At 40.2% G+C, this 17,966-nt stretch overlaps 1 protein-coding gene across 30 annotated transcripts in view; it reads right to left on the bottom strand.

The window, feature by feature from the left end:
- Window positions 1–3,861: 3,861 nt before the first annotated feature.
- Window positions 3,862–17,966, bottom strand: part of LOC100157850 (CDC42 binding protein kinase alpha-like) — a 72,852-nt gene continuing 58,747 nt past the window's right edge. For 22 of the 30 annotated variants that reach the window (XR_014826409.1, XM_084994567.1, XM_084994584.1 and 19 more), the window contains 5 exons: window positions 17,385–17,447; window positions 13,491–14,087; window positions 7,891–7,988; window positions 6,396–6,480; window positions 3,862–4,091 (listed from right to left, as the gene is read on the bottom strand). Coding sequence is in view for 27 of the 30 variants with exons in the window: in XM_084994567.1 (XP_084850693.1) it covers window positions 3,964–4,091; window positions 6,396–6,480; window positions 7,891–7,988; window positions 13,491–14,087; window positions 17,385–17,447 (971 nt within the window). In the remaining 3 variants the exon portion in view is untranslated. Of the gene's footprint in view, window positions 4,092–6,395; window positions 6,481–7,479; window positions 7,989–8,031; window positions 14,088–17,384; window positions 17,448–17,966 lie in introns of those variants that run through there. The other 8 variants (XM_084994577.1, XM_084994578.1, XM_084994558.1 and 5 more) reach the window with 5 other exon arrangements.

Below are 17,966 nucleotides of genomic sequence, written 5' to 3'. Positions count from 1 at the left end.
TACATGTTTTTCACATATCAAATACATTTTAATATTTTGTGGTGTATGTGAACTTTTATGTTCTGAAACGATCTCAAGCATTCCATTCCCTGAAATTAAATTCTAACAGGTTTTTAAAAGAATATTAAGTCACACTGAAAAATCAAATACCTCTTAACCTCCCCACCAGTTCTGCTTTCCCAAGTCTCATGGAAGGCTGTGTGTGTGGTGTTTTTCTGTTTATAAAAGCTATCCATGCGAGTTCCCATCATGGCTCAGTGGTAACAAGCCCCACCAGGATCCATGAGGATGCGGATTCAATCCTTGGCCTTGCTCAGTGGGTTAAGGATCCAGCGTTGCTGTGAGCTGTGGTGTAGGTTGCAGATGCATCTTGGATCTGGCGTTGCTGTGGCTGTGGTGTAGGATGGCAGCTGCAGCTCTGATTCAACCCCTGGCCTGGGAACCTCCATATGCCACAGGAGTGGTCCTAAAAAAAACAAAAAACAAAAAAAACAAAAACCTATCTCTGTTCATTTCAGAAAATTTAGAAGTCACGGGGTTTTATTCTTCTGGTCAAATCCATTGGGAGCACTTCCTGTATTGGGGGTGGTAGGAAGGGATGATTTCGGGAGGCCCTGGACACTGGCTTCCCTCCTCCACACGAGGGTCTCAAGCCCCTGCGGCAGAAAGGACTGGAAACTCTCCCACCCTCCAGCACCCTCCACTCTCCCCCAGTCCCTGCCTTCTCTCCTGCACGAGAGCCTGGGCTGGGCTCTTCATAAATAAGGAAAATCAATGACCTCCAAAGCACAGAGGAGAGGCTGCTCCAGCTTTAGCTAGTCAGCTCCAGCCTCAGATTCCTGGGTCTCTGCAGTAGTACTCAGAGAAGAAAGGCACAGACCACCGCAGCAGAGCTGGCAAGAAGCTGAAACGGGATCCATTCACTCATTCAACAGTATTTTCTGGGTTCCAGCCAAATGCCAGACACTACGTCTAGGATACGGATGGATGAGACCATTTGGGGTCCAGAAATGTAATCACTAAGGTGGCTCTGAGACAAGAGGAAGGGAGCAGGACACCACCTTTGAAAGAATGACACAGACATTGAGGATATAACAAAAACTAGCTAGAGCCAACAGGATGGTGGAAGATTCAACTTCTGGTAAGTCTTGAGCCTCCTTATACACTCATTGTAATACATTAGCTAAATGACATGACAGTTCTGAGGCCAACCAGGAAAAGGCCAAAAAGTGGGCAGTAGCCCAATTCCAGGAAACCCCTGCCCCTTCCCCCAAATAGTTGGAATAATCCTCCCTACTCATTAGCCTGTGATAATACTGAGCCCGTAAAAACTAACCACTCCCACTCCAGGCCATCTCACTTTTTTCAAAAATTTTATCGAAGTATAGTTGACTTACATTATTGCATTAGTTTCAGGTATACAGTAAAGTGAATCAGTTATACATACATCCATTCTTTTTCAGATTCTTTTCCCGTATAAGTTATTAAAGAACATTGAGTAGATTTGTAGTAAATTTTGAAGTCAGAAATGTGAGTCCTACAACTTTTCTTTTTCAAGGTTGTTTTGGCTATTCAGGGCCCCGTGAGAGTCCATATGAATTTTAGGATGGGTTTTTATATTTCTGCAAAAAGCATCATTGGGATTTTGATAGGAATTACAGTAAAGTTTGCTTCATAGTATTAACTGTAATATTGATATCTTAGCAATATTGTCTTCCAATCCATGATCATGAAATAGTTTCCATTCATTTGTGTTTTAACGTTTCACAATTTATTAGTTTTCAGTATACTATTCTTTTACCCCCATTATAAGTTAATACCTAAGTATCTCATTCTTTTTGATGCTATGGTATATGGTTTTCTTAACTTCCTTGTCAAATTGTTTCTTAATAGTGTACATAAATGCAACTGATTTTTGTATGTTGATTTTGTTTCCTGGAAATTGCTGAATTCATTTATGGATTTATGTGTGTTTGTGTGTATGTGTGATTTAAGATTTTTCTAATGGAGACTGCTTCCTCATGGATCCCAGTCAGATTCGTTAACCATTGAGCCATGGTGGGAACTCCTCCAGGGGGATAGTTTTTTGACCATAGTCTGTGGTAATGAGATAGACAGGAACCTTATACTAAGATAGTGCTTGGAACATATGGGGGGAAATTCCAGGCCTCCTGGCAGAGACCTAATACATGTCCCCAGAGTGGAGACTGACAACTTCTTACCCACTTTCCGAACATAGTCAGTGTTTCAACTCAGGGGAACTCTTCAACTGAGGGGCAGGATGTGTTCTAGGCACTCTGCCACACAGTCTCAGTCTGTGCCATGGATTTTTTCCCATGCATTCCCCAGAGAGACTGGTGGCCATTTACTTTGGAGACTACCTATTTAAATACCTACATCTTTGTGGTTTCTAGCTACTGCGTTGGCACTGATGCCAATGTCTAGAGGCCCAAAAAGTCAGGGGAGGAAAGTCCTACTCTGAATCTGTCACAAGGTGGTCCAGAGTGAAGGAAGGGCAGTTTGTGGCTGTTTTCCCAGTCCCATCATGTACAGCGGGAAATAGATGCATTGAGAAGCTAAGGATTTTTCATGGTATTGTTCATATAATTATGGCTCTTTGAAAAGAACTGTTGGAGACCACTCAACTGCTGAGTTCTGCAGAAGGCAGACTTGGTACGTGCAAAGGCACAATAAGCCAAGGAATGCTTATGGTGGCAATGGTCTGGTAGGCATCCATGCTGATGCAGGTTCTAAAGCACAGGGTCTCCTGCTAAGATAAAATAAGGGACTAATACAATCACTTTGCTGTCCTGCAAGCCACTGCATTGTGTCCTAGATAAATCCATCAGAGACTTTGTTGCTAGTAGCTTTCTGTAATCTCACAAGGAGGCAACCTTGAAGCTGCCTTGCCCGTTTCTGCCTAATTATGTCATCTTCTCTAATAAAAGCTAGGTGGGCTAAAGCCTAGGGGCCTTTGTTCCAAGAAACAGAATGCCTCCTGGTCCCCTACCTTTTTAAAATGTAAAGGAATCTCAGAGTCCCCATCATGGCTCAGTGGTTAACAAATCCGACTAGAAACCTTGCTCAGTGGGTTAAGGATCCGGTGTTGCTGTGGCTCTGGTGTGGGCCGGTGGCTACAGTTCCGATTCGACCCCTAGCCTGGGAACCTCCATATGTCGCAGGAGCAGCCCTAGAAAAGGCAAAAAGACAAAAATAAATAAATAATATATAATATAATAAAAGGTAATAAAAGAGTCTTGTGTTTTGTTTGCCGCGCCATCCCTTCCTCAGGATCTCTGTTGCCCAAGAGCGCTGGATGTGGCAAAGAACCAGCAATACTCCAGAAATATTTTTATTTTAATCCGAAGAAGATCAGCTTATTTTTCTGCTTATTCAGTTATAGAAATTACCCCAAAGTAATGGCCAAGGAAGAGAATGAAAGTTCTCTTCAAACCGAAGGAAGTTATCTAGTTGGAGTTCCTTTGTGGTACAGTCGATTAAGTATCTGGCAGTGTCACTGCTGTGGCGTGGGTTCAATCCCTGGCCCACTAACCTCCACATGCCACAGGCACCACCAAAAAAAAAAGAAAGGAAAAAGCCATCTCCAGAGTCAGAGAGTAATCAATCCATATAACATACAGCTCAGCACTGTTTATTCCTTCGTAAAACGACCAAGGGACACACATTATGGTGTGCATACACATTTGTTCCTATATTTGGATTAGGCAGGGCTTAGGTAAGCCCTCCAATTTCAGTTATTCCACCTTCACAGAGAAATGCATCAACATATTTTACTCCCGTTCGTACTCACGACATAGAGGTTTCCTTGAAAGTAAAATAAAACACGGCTGCAAACAGATGCCTGGCTTTCATGGATTTATTTGTATTTTTTCTTACAAATTACATCAAATATCACATGGTCCTCAAGTGGTCCCTCTGGTCCGTACATGGAGGGGACGGTGATCAGAGCCCCTTCGGGAGCATCCCTTTCTTGGGAGCCCTGAAGGAGTAACGCCGCTTGCTGCTCAGGTGTCGGACCACTTGCTTCTGATGATTATCCACCATTTGAGGAAATACAAGCTCATCTCCATCTATACATATTTTAAAACAAATGAAACAATGATCTTCTTTAGACTGTTAAGACATCTCCCATCCATTAAACTCACATTTCCTCACATTAATCTCACAATTGTTAATTGCACAAATATAATACTGCTCTGATTTTGATGATGTCTGTATCCACTGGTGCTAAAATTTTAATATGGATGTCAGTCAGTTTATATAAAAAAGAATATATACATGTATGACTGGGTCACTTTGCTGTACAGCAGAAACTGAGGAAACATTGTAAATCAACTATATTTTAATTTTTTAATTAGTTTATATGAAGTGTTTGTATAGAAACTTTGTTACTAGCAAATGAACCATTAGGGAAATGCACAATAATTAGAAAATCTCTTATGAATGAATGGATGGATGATAGATGGATAGATAAATTTGTAAATGAATGAATAAATGTTACTGTTTTGTGAAAAAATCTGGGGTCATGGAATTAAAAATTCTATGTTAAAAAAAAAGTGGGCATAAATGCCACATTTCTCAAGAATATAAGCAGAGCGCCAAGGAACAGAATTTAATGTCCAATTGAAGTAAAGCTGAAAAACAACTCTTTTGACTTTTATCTATAAAATGCCATCCTTTCGCTGGAAGGAGGGAGCGATTTGAGTTGGTCTTCTTCCACTTGGATTTGCCTTCACGTTTTGATACTACGTTTCTCTCCTTCGGGATATTTGTGGCTAAAGATATCAAAATAGCCTGAGATACTCCAGGGTAAAGCCTCAAGGGCAAGGTGTGTCTGGGAATAGAAACAACTGCAGTGATTGGAAGCGAGGCCCCCTGCAGGAGGAAGAGGGGCTGAGATGGGGGGAAGGCGACCCCACCTCCTCTCTCCTGGAGGTCAAAGTTTCTACTCACTGCCTCTTCTGATCTTAAGAGGGGTTGCAACCTTCTTTAGGCCCCTGCAAGTCCAGGGCTCACTCTCTTTTAGTTCTTAATCTCTAGAAATCAAGAGAACTGTCACCCAGAAACTCTCAAAACTGTCTTAGACTCCAAAGTGAAAAGAAGAGGGCTTGTCATGGGTTAAATTATCATTCCTGCAAAAGATGTTGCAGTCCTAACCGCCAGTGCACGTGAATGTGACCTTATGTGGAATTAGGATCTTTGCAGATGATCAAGATGAAAGGGTGGGCCCTAATCTGACTGTGGCCTTGAAAAAGAGGAAATTTGGACAAAGACATGCACAGGAAGTACGCCACGTGAAGATGGAGGCCGACCTCAGGGGTGATGTATCTACGAGCCAAGGATGACACAGGTTGCTGGCAAGTCACCATAAGTTAGGAGTTTGGAAAAGGTTCTCTCTCCTCGCTCTCAAAAGGAACCAGCCCCACTGACATCTTGCTTCTGAACTTGTGGCCTCCAGAAACCTCAGAAATCTGAGGCTTAAGCCCTGTGGTTTGTGGCACTTTGTTACAACAGCCCCAGCAAACTCATTCTCTGCTACACTAGCTATAAATATATATAAATAAAAGAAGAATAAATATAAGAAATTATATAGAAAGGAAGAAGAAAGAAAGAGAAAGAGGAAGGAAGGATGGAAGAAAGGAAGAATAAAATAAAGGGAGGAGAGAAGGGAAAGAAAGAAGAGAGAAATGAATCTGTCTGTGGCTTTTCTCACACTCCAAATCTGCTAGTCTTTTTCTTTTTTTTTTTTTTTTTTTTTTTGACTTTTTAGGACCACACCTGGGGCATATGGAAGTTTCCAGGCTAGGGGCCAAAGAGGAGCTGCAGTTGCCAGCCACAGCCACATGAGATCTGATCCAAGTCTGCAACCTACACCACAGCTCATGGCAATGCAAGGTCCTTAACCAATGAGCAAGGCCAGGGATTAAACCCACATCCTCATAGATACTAGTCGAGTTTGTTTCCACCGAGCCAAATCTGCCAGAGATTTAAATGTAGGTGGGAGAAGCTGGAGCAGGTGGGCGGGGTGGGCGGTGCCTGCTTCTGGCATGTGCACTGTAGCTTGGAGCACATCTGGACGCACAGACAGCTGGGAAGCAATGAGCATTAAAATGGTTGATTACGTATTTACAGCTGCTTACATCTAACCATTAGTCCTGCTTAAAAGTAGCTGGAGTGTGCCCCAAGTAAATGCTTCTGTCTACACAGCTCTGCAGTGTGAAGGAGGACCAATTCTTGCCACGAGTGCATCTGGGGACTGGGCAAAGGGCACAGGGGTCAGCTCAGATCCCCCCACTCACTAGCTCTGTGACCTTGGGCAGAAGGTTAGACACGTGGTCTCTTACAAGTAGTTCTACTAAGAAGTCATTGCTTACTTGTCTTCTTATTTTTGAAATATATTAATCTAATTGTCTCCAAAAGTAAAATATTGAGGGATCCTTCACTATTCAAGGGTCGAACCTAAAATAACATTAAAAAAATAGATTACCATTTCAACACATACTTTTAAAAAGTTGAATTATAAGGTTATTTGCTTATATATAAAAAAATGAAGAATAAATACATTCTATTTAAACTACCCCCCAGAACAATGTCGTCTTAAAAAAAAAAAAAAAACCCAGAAAATATCAATTAAAGGGAATAAATGGTGTAACAAACTCATGGATAAAATTTCAGAAATCTGAATATCATAGATTAAAGAAATCTGAATGTTACTAACTTAAATAGAAATACATCTAATTTTTAAATTAACTTTTTAAAAGTTATTAGTAACTAAAAGGCTATCCTGAGAAGACTCATCTGCCTTCTCAGTTCATTTTATCAAACAGTTAATGTGGCTGGTTCACATTTAGAATGCTGGAGAAGTATATTTTAATATTTTATGTAGTGGAACAGTCCTTACAAAAGAGTTTCTCACTGTTGATATTGTTTCAAATGAGAGAAAATCTCATATAATTGTGACAACTTCCTTCATCTCATTCCTGTACAAACTCCTTTGGTTGGTTCCTGCTATGTATACTTCACATATATCAGGATTTAATTATTCTTAAATCTTCAGTGAAGTTTTCTCAATAAAATAGCTTTTTGCTTTTAAAGTTTATCTGTATTTTAAATTTTTTGTAGTACAGACACAATTTTTTTATTTTATTGTGAATCTGCGAAATTATTATTACTATTATTTTGCTTTTTATTAGGGCCATACCCACGGCATATAGAAGTTCCTAGGCTGGGATCAAATGGGAGCTACAGCTGCTGGCCTACACCACAGCCACTGCAATGCCGGATCCGAGCTGCATCTGTGACCTACACAACAGCTCATGGCAATTCTGGATCTTTAACCCACTGAGGGAGGCCAGGACCGAACCCACATCCTCACGGATATTAGTCGGATTCTTTTCCACTGTACCACAACAGGAACTCCAAATCTATGAAGTGCTGAATGAGACTCCTACAACACAGTTTTGGTTATATACTTTTCCTTTTTTTTTTTTTTTTTTCTTTTGCTAGGAAAATTTTCCATCACAGGATGCAAAATTACACTACGTGAAAATTAATAACACAAGTAACTAAACTGAATGTGGGAATTAACACCTACATTACATGATATAAATATTCATATTACATGATCTATATAAATAAATAGTACGTTTATATCCTGACAATCCTGCTTTATATAATGCAAATAAATATCACAAAATAGCTCTTGTACTAGTAATAAAATGAGCAAATTTGGGTTTTTTGGGTTACTCTTCGTTAAGCCTCGAAATTACCAAGTGCACATCAGTAAGTCCAGCAAATGCCCAATTGATTGCTCCTGTTTCCATTTTCAGTCAGTAATTCATCAGTCACATGACCTCAATGTCAAATCACCTTCTTGAGGGGGATGGTCTGGAGCCACTCCATGGAGTTCACATCAAAGACGTCCACTGCATTTTCACTGTACACTGAGAGATACGGGGCGCTGTAACCTGGGAGAAAGGGAGGAGGTGACAGCCAGCGTGGGCTTCATGATTCATTTTTTACTTGGAATTTTTATTAGGATAATTATAGATTCACACGCAGTTGAAGAAATAACACAGAAAGATCTCTTGCACACTGCCCAGGTTTCCCCAGTGCAACACTTTGCAAAGCTAGCATACTGATGTTGATAGCATTGACCTAGCCATCTTAGGCAGATTTCCCCAATTTTCTAGCACTTGTGTGTGTGGGTCTGTGTGTCTGTGTGTCTCTGTGTGTGTGTGAAGAGCTATGCAATGTTACCACCTGTGTAGGTTCATGTAGCCACCATCATAGTCAAGACATGGACTATTTCCAAGGATCCCTGGTGGTGCCCTTTTTAATACCACTCAGCTCCTCTGCATCTCCTCCTCCTTCCTTAATTCCTGGGAATCCATATAATCTGTACCCCATTTCTAACATTTTGTCATTTCAAAAGCATTATATGAGTGGAACCATATAGGGCTCATGATTAATTATATCTGCTAAACTCAAATACATTTTAAAAAGAAAACACTTCAGATTGGAAACTGGAAAGAATTCCGTAAGAGTACTCTAATTATCATATAGTAGCAGCCTCAAAATATTTTTAATAGACACGGTTAACATAAATAAAAACAGCAAACGAATGATGCACATGGATCAAATTACAAAAACCTTTCTAACACCTTCATCTAACAGCAGCTTTATTAAGCAATTTCATAACATTTCAAAATCTGCGGCTCCTAAACCAGGTCATCTCACAACAAGAGTATGGTATAAGATTAGAACGGTATAGGAGTTCCCTTTGTGGCTCGGTAGTTAACAAACCCAACTAGGACCCATGAGGATCGGGTTTGATCCCTGGCCTCACTCACTGGGTTAAGGATCCAGTGTTGCTGTGAGCTTTGGTGTAGGTCACAGACACAGCTCCGATCCCTTGTTGCTGTGTCCGTGGCGTAGCCCAGCGGCAGTAGCTCCCATCGGACCCCTAGACTGGGAACTTTCATATGCCGTGGGTGAGGCCCTAAAAACAAAAAACAAAAAACAAAAGATTAGAGCAGTCTATGTGGGGAGTGAAATTAATGAACAAAGCAGTGAAAACTTCCAACCAATAACATTTTTGGAACGTTCTACTTTATTAATGATAACCTCTTGCAGATCCTAAGTACTCTCCTCAACATGAAAATGTCTCCCCATTAGGAACAGCAGTATAACCACCTCTTCCTATGCTCATGGTGTGCATCTTGGAAGCGCTATTTACCTTTCACGTCCTCCCCTTCCCAGCCCTCTGTCACTTCAGTCCACGGCAATCTGACTTGTGCCTTAAACCCTCCATTAAAACTGCTCTCACTACAAACCATCACCCACCAAGTGTTCTAAAACCAACAGACACGTTTCAGTCTTTATCTTGACAGTTCAGCGATACTTGCCTCCCAGAATCTTCCATCTCAGTTTCCTTTGCGGGCTTCCTGCCCTCTGACCGTCCCTCTAATATTTGTATTTGGTGGTCCTCTGACCTGTGCCCTCTTCTCTTGTGACTCTGTTTACTCTCACACCAGCAGTACAGCCTCAGCCTAACCAAGGAAGAAGGCTGACGAGGTCAGAAACCAGTCACGGATTTCATCATTACCAGGTGTGAGAGGGCCAGACATCATATGCCTTGATGGGACATATACAAAACTACTAATAAAGTATTCTCATTAGAAGCCTTTAAAGCTCATTTTCAGTTGCAGGAAATTCAGGATGTAGAGGGAGAAGTTAGAAAGCACCGTGAGGGGACAGACAGATCCAGACTGTAGAACATCCTATAGGACAACAAAGCAATGGCATGAAAGACCACTCAAGAGGAGAAGATATTTAAGAGATAACTATAACATGCAATGTATGGACCTTTTTTGGATTCTGATTCCAAGGGATACACTGTCAAAAGAGATGTCTTTGGGACAATCAGGGATATTTGATAGATGTTGAAAAAGAATCATTGGTGATTTCTTAAGAGGTGATAATAACAATGTGGTTTTGCGAGAAAAATCTCCATATTTTCAGATGCATGTTCAAATGTGTAGAGATGGAATGAGAGCGATGGCTGGGATTGGATTTCAAATACTTCAACAACATAGCAAAAAAAATTACATTAGCCTATCCCTTCCTCCTCTGCCCATCTGAATTTGTCCCACCTTGTGTTGTCCTATCTCAGTGAACATCAGTGGCAGCCACTCATTTGCTCAGCTAGGAAGTCTGAGACTCATTCCAATCATTTCTGATTCTCTGGTCCCTGAGCTTCCACTTCCAATCAAAGGCGAAGTTTTGTCAATTCTATCTCTTCAATATCCCTCAGACCCTCTCTTCTCCATCCCAACTGCCTCTACCATACATAGTTTTAATCCTCAGTTTCTACAGTGACCTCCAAGTTGGTCTCCTGGGCTCCAGTGTCACCTCTCATTATCTTTAACTGCACCACTGGAGCCTAGGGGTTTTTCTGAAGTGCAAATTTAACCACATCAGGGCATCTGTGTCCTGCCTCATGAGAATCCCTCCAGCCCCATCTCCTGAACTCTCATCTTGAACTCCATGCCTGAAACACTGAATTTATTATAGTTCTTCACCAAGCGCAGTGTGTATGGTCTATTCCAGTTATGATGGAGAATTACCCTCCCACCATCAACAATGATAAAACTGGGAGTTCCCATCATGGCACAGCAGAAACGAATCTGACTAGGAACCATGAGGTTGCAGGTTCAATCCCTGGCCTCGCTCAGTGGGTTAAGGATCCAGCATTGCTGTAAGCTGTGGTGCAGGTTGCAGACGGCTCAGATCTGGTGTTGCTGTGGCTGTGGTTCAGGCCAGCAGCTGTAGCTCTGATTAGAGCCCTAGCCTGGGAACCTCCATATGCTACAGGTGTGGCCCTAAAAGAAAAAAAATTATAAAACTGGATGAAACATATGAAATAACTGTCTTTAGGCAGTTATCAGTAGACGGCACAGAACTGCCATTCGTAAAATAAGATAAATGCATAAGGTGGGTTCCATATTCCCCTATTTTTCTGCCTAAAGGATATCTCCAAAATTGCAATGCAGGAAAATAGAGCCCAAGCAGAGAGTAGAAGTTTTGCTGGGCAAAATAAACAAATTCTAGTATTTCTGGAATTTGCAAAGCACAGTATGCAGAGAAAGAAGCCACAAAAAAAGTGTTCCAGAAATCTGCATAGCAGTTCTCTGAAAGTTCCTGGGCAAGTCCAAAACTGCACACACACAGGGCAGAACTCCACAAGACCCACTTGGAGCATTGAACAATGAACGGAAATTTTACAGACAGTACAATGCTTGAATTATTTTAGATTTCTGACTCAGACAGAATAGAGAAACTACTGATGAAAAATCCAGGCATTCAGTTGAGACCCAGAAAGGCCAGTGTTTAGGTGTAAGGACTAAAAGAAAAGCCAAAATAGACCCACCCTAATAAATTCTAAATCCAAGACTCAGCAAAACTAAAGTGATCCATCAGTAGATTAATTGCATGTCAAAACAAAACACACAACCCTCTCTAGAGAAATATACAATATAATCCAAAGTCCATATATCATAGCATTCATAATGTCCAGCAAAGGATAAAAAATAATAAGACATGGAGTTCTGGCTGTGGCATAACAGCATCAACAGCGTCTCTGCAGCACCAGAACACAGGTTTGATCCCTGGCTTGGCACAGTGAGTTAAAGGATCCAGCCCTGCCACAGCTATAGCATAGGCTGCAACTGTGGCTGGGATCTGATCTCTGGCCCAGGAACTCCATATGTGGCAGGGCAGCCAAAAAAGAAAAAACAATAATAATGACATGGAAAATAACATCCTTAATCAAAAAAAGTAAATATAAGTGGACCTATATAAGCCATATGTTGGAATAATTATAAATAATTTTATAAATAGTTCAATATTTTTTAAGGGCCACAGGTGAGGCATGTAGAAGTTCCCAGGCTAGGGGTTGAATTGGAGCTACAGCTGCCAGCCTACACCACAGCCACAGCAGTGTCAGGTCTGAGCCATATCTGCAACCTATACCACAGCTCACAGCAATGCCCAATCCTTAACCCACTGAGCAGGGCCAGGGATCGAACCTGCATCCTCATGGATACTAGTCAGGTTTGTTACTGCCACACCACAATAGGAACTCCAATAGTTCAAGACTTTATGAAAAAAATATAAACAAATTAGAAAGGAGAAGTTTGGCAAAGAAGTGGAAATTAAAAAAAAAAAAGTACTTGAAAATAGAGAATAGAAGATTATAATACCTGAAATGCGTAACAATCCCTGGACAAAGCAGGGGGAAAAGATCAGTGAACCTGAAGACAGCATCAATATAAATTTAAACCAAAACAGAGAAGGGAAGACAGATTTTTAAAAAACGGAGCCTCAACAACTTGTGCAACAAAATCAAGAAGCCTAATATACATGTAGTTGGATCTCCAGAAAAAAGAAAATGGGTTAAAAAATTTTTAGAAAAGATAATGCCTAAAAATTTTCCCAAATTAATGAAAGGTGTCAATCTTCAGATCCAAAAAGTTCTGAAAGCCCCAAGAAGAATACATACAATGAAAACCAAATATAAGCACATGAAAGTCAATCTGCTGAAAACCAAAGACAATGAGAAAATCTTGAAGGCTGTCAAATAGAAAAGACACAGGGAACAACAGTAAAAACAGCTGATTTCTCATCAGAGACAGTGAAAGTCAGAGAACAATAGAACTATATTTATAAAGTGTTGAAAGAATAAAACACTTCTCATTTTTTCAGCAAGCCTTCCCAGATACACCAGTTTAGAATAAGTATCCTTCCTATGCTCTCCTGTAAAATACTATACTCCTCTATCACAGCATTTGCTTAATTATTGGTCTCATATCATGATAGTAATCTCCATAAGGATACAAACTGTCTATCTTACTGTGTTTAATATTGTGCCCTTAACTTCTGGCATAGCAAGTTGTTCATATTAAGTGTTCAACTGCTATTCTCTAAGTGAATTTTTTTAAAAAAAGGCTGTATTTAATTTATAATATGATGACCTGCATCAATAAATTTAAACAGGCTAAAATTACTTAGGAAGCTTATACGTAGACTTTATGGAAGCTAAACTTACAAAGCAAAAAGCAATTTACTTAGTAACTATTTCTCATGGTTAATTAACATTCATGCGACTTTCAGTGACCATGAAGATATTTAGGAGCTTACAAAAAGCAACAACTTGGATTACGGATATATTTTAGGTAAATAAGCCAATGAATATAGTAAAAATGAAAGGCCAAGTCACTTCCCACGTGTGACTTAGATACCGCTTCACCAGAGCTATTCTACTGAAAAAGACATAGACAAATTAGGAAAATAATCTTCAAAAATAAAGCCTGTCATTAACCATATTTGGACATAGGATATAGAACTGTAATGATGAGGCTGGAGAGAGAGAGAGAGAGAGAAGGTAATAAATTGTAAGAAAGCCTTACGGCAGTAAGTTGGAGTTGCTGGCCACATCAGTTCCACTGGCCTCGATCTGAGGCCCCTGCTGTCAGTGTAAATTCCAATGCTCTTAAAACACAACAGGTACTCGATACTAGAGATCTCAATGGCACAGAGAGCATCCACTGGTTGATGTGCGATAAAAGACAGTGTAGGGTCACGGGAGTGCAACATCCTGTACGGAATCCCTTCTCTCTGCAAGGGGTATCTCAGGAATCCGGACTGGAACCCCACGCAGAGCTGTTCACTGAAGATGGCCATCCACTGGATGGTGGTTGGGGTTCGCAGCTCTTTGAATTTTCTGTGAGAAATTTTCTTGCTCCGAAATAGCTCATAACAGAAGACCTGGCTTTTCCAAGCAACACAGAGGCAGGTGTGGGCCCCTTGGCACACTGTTCCAGAGGTCATGGTCTGGCACCCTTTGGTTTCTTCCAGCTTGTGAACATCGGTCTTCTGGCCATCCAAAGCTGACATGGGCAATAACTGGACCTGATGACTTCGTCCCGAGATCACTGCAACCATCCGACCATGGGGGATGAGCTCAATCTGGTGAATGTTCTTCATGTCACCAACTCGAATAATTTCTACACAAATACACATATTTGGCAGTCATCTTCAGATTCAAAATAATTTCTATTTCTTTATTTCGACTGCTCTTCAAATTTTACCCAAAAGCATTAAGAAAGATCCCAATAACAGCAGTTCCTGTGTGGCACAGCGAGTTAAGGATCCTGAATGACAGCAGCTGTGACACAGGTTGAAACTGCAGCATAGGTTCGATCCCTGGCCCAGGAACTTCCACAGGCCGCAGGTGCAGGCAAAAAAAAAAAGGGGGGGGGGAAGTTCCCAATAAAAATGATCTGATAGGAGTTCCCAGTGTGGCTCATCAGGTTAAGAACCCAACCAGTGCACATGAGGATGCTGGTTCAACTCCTGGCCTCTGTCAGTGGGCGAAGGATCCATTGTTGCCATAAACTGCGGCATAGGTTTCAGTTGCAGCTTGGATCTGTTATTACTGTAGCTGTGGTGACAAGCAGGCAGCCACAGCTCTGATTAGATCCCTAGCCCTGGAACTTCCATATGCCTCAGGGGCAGTTATGAAAAGAAAAAGAAAAAAATGATCTGATAAATCTTCCTAATGTCATTAACTTGAATAATTTCTCTACAAATAAAACAGTAAGTTGCCTTCAAATTAGCTATGTTTTCTCATCTTTAAAAATTTCTTTATCAAGGTATAATTGACAGATAACATTAGTTTCAGAAATACAACATAATGATTCAATATTTGTATATATTGTGAAATGGTCACCACAATAAGTCTAGCTAACATCCAATACCGTACATAATTATTTTTTCTTGTTAAAAAAAAAAAAAAAACTTCTAAAACCTACTCTCTTAGCAACTTTCAAATATAGAGCATGGTATTACTAACTATGGTCAACTTTCTGTGCATTACATATCCAGGACCTATTTATTTTATAACTGGAAGTTTGTACCTTTTAAACCCCTTCACTCATTTTGCCCATTACCCCCACCACTGGCAACCACTAATCTCTTCTCTGTATCTAGAACTTGTTTGTTTAGATTCCACATATAAGTGAGATCATATGGTATTTATCTTTCTCTGTCTGATTTACTTCACTTGGCATAACACCCTTGGGTCCATGTTGTTGCAAATGGAAAGATTTCATTTTTTATGACTGAATAACATCCCATCGTGTGTGTGTGTGTGTGTGTGTGTGTGTGTGTGTGTGTGTGTAAAACACATCCTTATCCATTCATCTATTGATAGACACTTAGGTGGTTTCCATATCTTGAACATTACAAATAAGGCTGCAATGAACATGGGGGTGCTGATATATTTTCAAGTTAGTGCTTTTGTTTTCTTCAAATAAATCTCCAAAAGTGAAATTGCTGGATCACATGGTAGTTCTGGTTTTTTGTTTGTTTGTTTGTTTTTGAGGAACTTCCATACTGTTTTCCATGTGGCTGCATTAGCATACATTCCCGGGAGTTCCTGTTGGGGCGCAGTGGAAATGAATCTGACTAGGAACCGTGAGGTTGTGGGTTGGATCCCTGGGCTAGCTCAATGGGTTGGGGATCCAGCGTTGCCGTGAGCTGTGGTGTAGGTCAAAGACATGGCTCGGATCTGGCACTGCTGTGGCTGCAGTGTAGGCCAGCAGCTGTAGCTCTGATTCGAATGAATATATATACATTCCCAACAGCAGTACACAAGGGTTCTCTTTTCTCCACATCCTCACTAACACTTGCTACTTCTCAGTTTTTTGATAATAGCCATTCTAACAGGTGTGAGGTGATATCTTGTGGTTTTGATTTGCATTCTCCTAGTACTTTTTCATGTACCTGTTGGCCATCTGTATGTCTTCTTTGGAAAAATGTCTATTCAGAGCCTCTTCTCTGACCACCTTTTAATCTGATTGCTGAGGGTTTTTTTGTTTGTTTGTTTTGCTATTGAGTTGTATGAGTTCTTTATATGTTTTGGATATTAACCCCTTATAAGATAGATGATTTGCAAATAATGTCTCCCATTTGATAGACTGCCTTTTCATTTTGCTGATGGTTTCCTTTGCTATGCAGAAGAATGTTTCCCCATTTTAAAATTATTTCCAATTATTATGCCAATGGATTTAAATCAGGCTCTAATAAAATCAGACACCAACTCAAAGGGGGTTTGAAAAGGATTTTAAAAAGATAGGAAGAGAAGAATAAGAGATCAAAAATCATATAGGTAAAAAAAAGGTAATTATTCCAGTGATAAATAATTACTTTAATAATAAAATTAGCATAATAAAGCACTAAACTTAGTCCTGAAATTTCAGACAGCAAGGTAAACAACTCTCAATGTCTAACAGACGGAAACATACTACTTCTTTAGGGGAAAAAAATTGTCCTTTTTTTCCAGTGCCCAATTGATTCCATCATCATACAAATATTTATTGAGTGACTACTATATGCCAGGCGCTGTTTAAGTGCATGGAATACAGTATTGAACGAAGAGTTCAATACTGCTCTTATGCTGACACCTGGTGGACACTTCATAGGCCTCCTCCCCAGGACTGAGTCACCCACACAGCAGGGAGGGCTTCAATAGAGAACAAAGCAGGTTCTCCTTTATCTAACCTATACTGGAATACAAGACATTCAAGAGCATAGCTCTATTAGAATGGCCCCTCTTCACTTCACCTACACCCTCTCCCCATCTTTCTCAAACAACCATGACAGCCTAACAAAAACAGATATCTCTGCTGTCTTTTTTTTTTTTTTTTTTGTCTTTTGTCTTTTTGTCTTTTGTTGTTGTTGTTGTTGCTATTTCTTGGGCCGCTCCCGCGGCATATGGAGGTTCCCAGGCTAGGGGTCGAATCGGAGCTGTAGCCACCGGCCTACGCCAGAGCCACAGCAACACGGGATCCGAGCCGCGTCTGCAACCTACACCACAGCTCACGGCAACGCCGGATCATTAACCCACTGAGCAAGGGCAGGGACCAAACCCGCAACCTCATGGTTCCTAGTCGGATTCGTTAACCACTGCGCCACGACGGGAACTCCATCTCTGCTGTCTTATCTGGGAAATACACAGTTTTATGTTGCTGAGGAATCAAGCAGAACTGTGTTTTCTTTCATGCACCAACTTGAACATGATAAACTAACTTCTTACAGTGGACTTATTAGATAAAACCGCCTGTGAAGATATTTCGACTCCAGGGGATTATGGGTTTCTAAAAGCAGAGAAGTCATCCTTTGCCTTGAAAACACCTCAAATCAGATGTGGAAAATTTCTTTTACACAAAGAGAAAAAAAACTGATATTATTATTATTATTAGAGTTTAAAGTTATTCTAGAACAGTAAAGACTCTCCTTACCATCTATGGTGACGTGGACAACAAATAACCCTTCTTCATTTCCCAGAGCAATTCTTTTGTGGTCTATATTTGACACATAAATAAAAACATCAGGCACTTTTTTGGGCAAATATTAAAGTGAAGCTAATAGGATAAACTGGACAACTTTATCAATGTTGAAGAAGTTTAGAAATCAAAGTAAATACATATTTAGTAATATTACAATGAAAAGAAACAATAAGAATAATTAATTTGTACTATGATTTTGCTTTCAGATTACAGAAGAATAAAACATTACTTTTCTCAACAGAAATATCATTACAAAGTAATCTTTATAAGTACTTAAAATAACATATATATTCAAATGATACACTTTGAAATTTGATATAAATGTGATGTTTCATGAATGAAAAAAATTATAATTTAATTTGTCAGTGACTGTGGCCTGAGCTACAACAGCACAGGAGTGTGTGTGTAAGAACAGTGAAAAGTAAAACTGAAAAGTGAAAAGACAGCACTTATGAGTGAATGCTTTGAATACAAAGCACAGAAACATTTATTAGCTTATTCAATCCTCTCCATAGCTGAAAAACTGGAATTATC

Source organism: Sus scrofa, chromosome 14 (assembly GCF_054392235.1).
Source record: "Sus scrofa isolate SSC_HxYL_T2T_F1_AM1 chromosome 14, Sscrofa_HxYL_maternal_Yorkshire_Landrace_v2.0, whole genome shotgun sequence".
Lineage (NCBI taxonomy): Eukaryota > Metazoa > Chordata > Mammalia > Artiodactyla > Suidae > Sus > Sus scrofa.
The sequence above is the reverse complement of the archived record's forward strand: the minus strand, read 5'-3'. Positions and strand labels throughout refer to the sequence as shown.